This window comes from Sinocyclocheilus grahami, unplaced genomic scaffold (assembly GCF_001515645.1).
Source record: "Sinocyclocheilus grahami isolate Dianchi unplaced genomic scaffold, SAMN03320097.WGS_v1.1 scaffold279.1, whole genome shotgun sequence".
NCBI classification, from domain to species: domain Eukaryota; kingdom Metazoa; phylum Chordata; class Actinopteri; order Cypriniformes; family Cyprinidae; genus Sinocyclocheilus; species Sinocyclocheilus grahami.
Window position 1 is genome coordinate 755852 of NW_015505458.1, and position 7181 is coordinate 763032.

The following is a 7181-nucleotide window of genomic DNA, read 5'->3' on the forward strand; positions in this document are numbered from 1 at the left end:
TAATAATAATAATAATAATAATAATAATAATAATAATAATAATAATAATAATAATAATAATAATAATAATAATAATAATAATAATATCACAGCCTAAATGGTTAAACATAGATTTTAAAGCACTTTTCACCAGCATCAAACTGTACATTTATGTTATGAAAATGTTATAAACAATAATATACACCAAATGTCATTCAATTTAATATTAAGAATAAAATGACCTAATTTACTATGTTACATAACATCTACCACTATTGTTGTATAATGATTTTTAAATAATGAAGCTCCAGATTGTTCTTCCTGTCCCATGAAAGTTACTGACACAGTCTCACCTCAATTAGACGGTTATCTCAGCAGCTCATGTGTGGTATTGAGACATTTCCACATAGAATGTGTTTTTTTTCTCTCTCACTCCATGAACTTTAAGCTGAAATTCAAGAGGCAAGTCTCAAAAGCCAAGAGGGCCTATTGAGAGATAATTACTAATTATGCTAATTTGTAGTTGTGCTATTTTTTTTCTTTCGGTCATTTTATTGACAGTCCCTCTGGAGGAAGTCAGAGTTAACATCTTTTTTTCTCTCCCCTCCCCAGCCAAACGCACTGTGGAGGACGCCATGTCCTAAACCATGGAATATTTCACACTTAATCAGGGAAGTGTCTGTGAATTAAAACGCTGCTGTCACACAGGTCTCTGGTTGCTGCTGGTGACGACCTTCATTAACTTCTTAAATGCTAGCGGTACCACCAAAAAATTCCTTATCACCAGTGCACACAAAGAGGAGTGTTACGGGGCTGACGAGACGTGAGACATGCGGATCCATGTGCAAGCTTTATTAAAGCAGAGGAGGTCAGAAACATAGGCAGGGTCGAACAGTGGCAAACAGGTATATGGCGGGCAAGACACAAGATTAATCCTAGGGCTAGCGAAGGTCAACGAACGGCGAACAGAATCAAAAGGGCAAGACTAAAGGGATAAATCCAGGAAAACGGGCAAAGATCAGAAACCGAGAAAACAGGCAAGGCAAGACTAGGCTAGGCTAGGCTAGAAAGCTAATGAGGGCTCTGTAGAGTAGCTATCACTACTGGCGATAAGCGCATACAATACTCGGCAGCCAGAAAGGAGTGAGAATGAGTGTTAAGTAGTGAGTGAGTGATATGAAACAGCTGTGTGCAATCAGTGCTGTGTGCAATCAGTGTAATGAACGATGGGATATGTAGTCCGGGGTGATATGCAACAGTGTAGTGCGAGAGTCAATGATGTGGAAAGGGTGACCTCTGATGGCTAGCAGACGGAAGTTCATGGACTGGATACGTAACAAGGAGAGTGTAATGAAGTAGGGCTCGGGACAAAAACTGTGTTTACATCCGATTATGGCTAAATGCATTTCCTTTTCCGGAACAACCGATCTGGGGTGTCAGGATTATGCCTGAGCTAAATCTTCATTCTCAATCAAATCATATCGGCCTAAAGTAGACGAGAACATTTATTTTGTATATAATAATAAAGTCTTTGTAAATGTGTTCTTATTAATTGCTCTATACAGTTTAATCGGTTTGATCAGAAAACAAGATATAAAATCAGATAAAATAATCAGACAAATAATGAGCATTTTCAACAAAAAATAGATTGACAGCGAGAAAGGCTACATTCTTTCTAAACTGGCCTACGGGGAATATGTGCAGCATTTGAGACCCGTTTGACTCTCTGCTGGCCTTTCTCGTATCTGTGCCCTCTGACCGTATCGCCACAAGCCCTCGACCTTCTGGAGCTCGAGATGTGTGTGGTAATTACTGCACCGATTTGACCACATGTCGGTCAACATCAACACACATCAGGACACACTGTTAGACATACCAAAAAGTAACAGCCGATACATTCATACACGATAGGACACAAACACAAGGCTGTAGCATTTTATCCATTTCAATAAACTAAACCAAATGCAGCATTTGAGCTTTCAGACAAGTTCTCTGTCACACACAATCCTTCTGAAAGCATACACTTTTGCATGCATTTAAAGAGTATGAATAACAAAAAATATACTTTAAAATAATATACTTAAGAGTGAACTGCTTTCTGACACTTAATATCTGGTTATTTGCAATTAAATAAAAATGTATTATAGTTTAAATTCATATGGATAAATGAATAAATCACATGCAGGATTTAAATACAATTTTATAATTAGTTTTATTGTCTTGAAATATGCTTTACAGCGTATTGCAGAATGTACTCTCAAACATTTATGGTAAACTAAAATATGAAATGTACATATAGCATATATACCAAATATACCATATGTGTGTGTGTGTGTGGGTGTGTGTGTTAGTGGTGTCAAACGATTAATCACGATTAATCGGATCCAAAATAAATGTTTTTGTTTACATAATATATGCGTGCATACTGTGTATATATAAAAGCACACACATACAGTATGTATTTTGAAAAGATGTACATGTATATATTAATATTCATATAATTTATATTATATATACACATATATAAACATTACATATTTTTTCTTAAATATATACATGCATGTGTTTGGATTTATTTATACATAACAAATATACACAGTACACACACATATATTATGTGAACAAAAACTTTTATTTTGGATGCGATTAATCGCGATTAATCGTTTGACAAAACTAATTTATATATATATTTTTTTTAATTTTAAAATAACTTTAAATGTAGCAACGAATAACACACTACAATTAATTTTATAATCAAGTACTTTACATGTGCTTTAGTATGTTAGTATGAGTGTACTTCTTTAAAGCATGACGAAAACAAAAATCTAAAATATACTTCAAAAGTGCACTTTTAAAAGGTCTGAAGAAACATAAAAAAAGTGTACACATAAGTGGCCTTTTACACCATTAATATTATGCATGTCATTTTGTTTTTTAATACAGTATATACTTTTAAGATCTGAAGTGCATTACAAGTGCACATTCAACAGCATTAAGTAAACGTACTTTTGTTTCTAAAGGCGGGTACGCTCACTACGCTCATTTCCCTAAAGATTTGGGGGGTAAATAACTGGGCCATGGTTAATTCGCACCGGAGCCAACTAACAGAACGACCCCCTCCACTAGTCACAGCGGGGCAGTCACACACTTCAGCAACCACTAACCTTTAACAAGTTCAGAACTAAATGTAGTTCTTCTACAGCAATGCATTGACTCATCCAAAAAGGTATAATTTAATACTTTTCATATGCTGCGCTAATACGGTTCGCTTTTGACCCGTTTACCTTGAATTTATCAGTAAACAACTAAGCAATTCCTAAACACACACATTCTTGTTCAAAATAATTTTAGTACCAAGTACATGAGGTTAAAAAAAAAGTACATACTTGATAGCAATAAGAGAAACTGTCCCAGTTTTGAGGATTAATCTCTATTGTTTGCATGTGTGTTACCTCAGTAACCTCTGCTAACATTACCGCTACGCTACAATGGCGCGCAAAACCCACATCAGGAGCAAAATCTTCTTACGTGCGTTTGAATACACATTGGTTTTAATGCACTGGACGTTCTGTAATAATCTGAAGCATTTGCTGAGGATTAGACTGTCAAATGCCATGTCGATATAATCCCGGAACGCTGCCCATTTGCCAGGAAGACAATCAAATGAATTGTTTCGGCTTTCAGAAAAATGAGTGTTTATTAGAACGAGACACTGTATTATGTTTTCATCTCCATTATGAAAGATTAGATGGGAGAAGTTAAAACAATCTGCTGACGTTATCTGGTTTTATGTGATTAATTGTGTCTGAATTCCCCCGAGTAAAGTATTACGTCCCAGTGGAAATGAAAATCTTTTATTATAATGATGATGAAAAAGATAAAGATGATTGTGAAAATCTGGCGGTCTAAATAAAATGACCAGTACATACACGGTCTAGCATGTTTTTCCATGTTCCTACTCATCTGTCCAGCACTATTATTTCCCATTAGCTCAGCTGATAAATTAGCCGTTCGAACACACAAGCGCATACACACACACTCTTACACTCTCCTCTAATGTTTATATGCAATGCTTAATGCTGTGTGACCAATTCTGTCGTTTCCATTATGTAAATATATTTGCTTCGATGTTACACTGCAACTATTGTCTACGTTCTCATGATTGCTTGGGTTATTAATACTCTGGGTTACAGGTCAGACCGCAGTTGTCGACAGACATGAATGTGTGTATTGCACAACGCTAATGATACTTCATGAAATGACTCCACGAGAAAGCAAAACCAGGGACAATGTAGTCTCATATTGCCTAATCACTGTAACATATTCACAGATTTAAATTAAACAATAATAATTATTTACAACTCTTGATCAAATGTTTGACAGTCTTGCAAATTTCTAGATCTCAGGCAAAGCATGCAATGCAGATGTTAATAAACGCCAAGCAAATCTGTGTCCGTTTGCCAGCAAAGGCATACAGACAGACTGACCGCGAGCAACCGCACTATCAGCCCACGGCCAGTGCAGCTCTCGGGTCACACGATAAGCAGTAACGGGGTGAAACGTACCACGCAAAGAAGTCACAGCAGAGGCAGAGGTGTTTCTGAACCTCACCACCATCACACACCTCCATTTATTACCAGCCACCAAAGTAAGATGAGAAGCAAGCGTGCCCGCTGTCATTCAATCACATTACACTGCGTTGTTCTCATTACATTGTGATGAAATTTCAGAGTTGATAATGGAAATACAGCTAGTGCAACTAATTTCCCTAAACATACCTGCTTCTACAAATAAATAAATCATATAATATCAATCTAAAAAAAAACACAGATTTAAATTATTATTATTATTAATAAAAATAATACATTTTTTTTTTTAATTATTGTTTTAAAAAAAACTGTTTTTAAAAATATATATAAATTGTTTTAAATAAGAGCCATGTTATGCATGCAAATATTTTTTATGGGCTAAATTAGAGTACTTCAATATATTCTATACTAGTTTTGTACCTTCTGGACTATACTAGACCTATTAAGAATATACTAACAGTTATCCAATCCAAGGAGCGCCAATCGATTACCTTAAGGAACTATTTCTATATGATCGGACCATGAAAATAACTCTTGTTGGAGTAAACTAATTAGGTGGATTCGGCCATGTTAGTTTGTATTTTTACTAAATAAAAGCAGGTGAGTTAGATTAAAATGAGTTTGTTTGTTTTTGTGTGCCGTTTCTCCTTTAAGGAGCTATTTCTACTCCATCTGAACTTTGAAAATGACTTTCCTGTAGTCATGTAAACTCATGTTGGCAAGTTCATTCAGGAATATTAATGATAATTGTAGACATTACTGCATAAATTGCATTTATGCTTATCTCACAAAACAGTTTAAGGTGTGTACTATAACTGTGAATATATATATATATATATATATATATCCTTTTGTCACAATTCATTTTATTTACTCATATTTTGTACTGTAGCAGTTTAATATCTGATGTGCCAAACGTGTAGCTATGATTATATACAATGTAAACAATTTCAACACACCTGAAAATGCATTTTTAGTTTAATTTCTGGACACAATTTCAGGTCAAATGAAATCAATCAGTGCTGCCAAACATATAACCTGCTGTGAAGTTCATAACTCTTTGAATTTAATTAATAATGAAGAAAAAAATTATTTAAAGGTTTTTGGCCAATTGAGTAAAAATGATATGGATGAAAATAAAGAATATGTTACAGCCATAAAGACATTATGACATTGAGTTATTATACATGTAATACAAGTTATTATACACATACTGTAGGGTGTTTTTAATTTATATTTATTTATTTATTTATTTCCAGATAACCTAATATTGTAACATCTACATTTATGATTTGATTTAATTTGTCTACATTAGATTCCAGAAACCAAAAGTCATTTTAAAAGGTCAGACTGGGTAGAAATAACTCCTTAAGGTATAGCAACCCCACACATCAGTTTTTACTGTGCCTAGTCATAGTTATAGTTTATTTAAATTCTCTAAAACTACAAAAGTCCTATAAATGCGCAGCAAGGTGAGGAGAGCCAGTATAATAATACAATCGCAGGATGTAAATGAGGTCAAATCTTATATTTGAGGTTACGACAAGGACAGATATCAGTACGGCGCGAGCGAGTCTTTCCTCTTGCGAGCGTGCATCAGTGCGCATCTGAGCCGAGCTGTCATGCGTTTACACAAACTTGACAGAGGAAGGATTCTGTCAAACACAAACACATGTACAGACATCCAGACTGCGCAGTTGCGCTGAGATGAGCGCTGCTTACTGCTGCGTATTCCAGCCAGTGTGCGCGACACCTCGGCTTTATGAGGGAAAACGTTTATTTAGATAACGAATTATGACTGAAAGAAACTTTACCTTTTCGCTTGGACCTTCTCCTCCTCCTCCTCTTGAACTTGCATTTGACTTGGCTGCTGGGGACCGATGCCATTGTGCTCAGATTTTGGAGAACTTGTTCTGCTTGGTGTTTCTGAAGTTGCTGTGCTGCAGTTGCGCACGCGAACCGCTCCGGGAATATCAGCTGCGTCTTATTCCGCCTCCCACTCTTCTAATAAGCTCTCGATAACAAGCAAAGTGCTGCTCGCCTGTCTGACCGTATTTGCAGCTCAGCGGACCCCCGCGTCCTCCTGCCGCGTCTGGAGAGCGCGTCTGGAGCTCCTGCGCCTCTCTGCGCTTTTTCGCACCAGCCACTTTGAATCCAATCATGCAGGACGAGTGTCTATTTGCTGCCGCAGATTCTAATTAGATCCAATCATGACAGTCCTTGCGCTCTGACATCACGACCGATGACACACCCCCATCCCATCCCAAGCGGACGTGCGAGCCTTCATCTCCGAAAGAGTGATGGCACTGATGCGCGCGGATGAAAGGACAGACAGGAGGAGAGATGTGGCTGGGACAGCAAAAGTTGCAGATATACAGCATAACGTGAGGCTCAAAAGTTTGAGAACATTAGTGAAAATGTTTCTGTTTAGCCAATAAAAATACAAATGTTTTAATTAGAAATTATATGATTAGCCTAAATGTGAGAATTTCTCAATTTTGCTTTAAATAACTACAGCATGGGATGGATGGATAAGTTTGTGTCAACATGATGAGTCATGTTATCCAGCAGCATGAATATTCGTCTAATTTCATGATTAATATACAAATCATT

The 7181-nt window shown here is 36.4% G+C and overlaps 1 protein-coding gene across 1 annotated transcript in view; it reads right to left on the reverse strand.

Annotated features, from left to right (window-relative positions):
- Positions 1-6803, reverse strand: part of LOC107600145 (adenosine deaminase RNA specific B2 (inactive)) — a 188631-nt gene extending 181828 nt beyond the window's left edge. The window contains exon 1 of the mRNA XM_016291948.1: positions 6383-6803. Within this exon, the coding sequence (XP_016147434.1) occupies positions 6383-6455 (73 nt within the window). The 5' untranslated portion in view covers positions 6456-6803. The remainder of the gene's footprint in view (positions 1-6382) is intronic.
- Between the last annotated feature and the right edge of the window lie 378 nt (positions 6804-7181).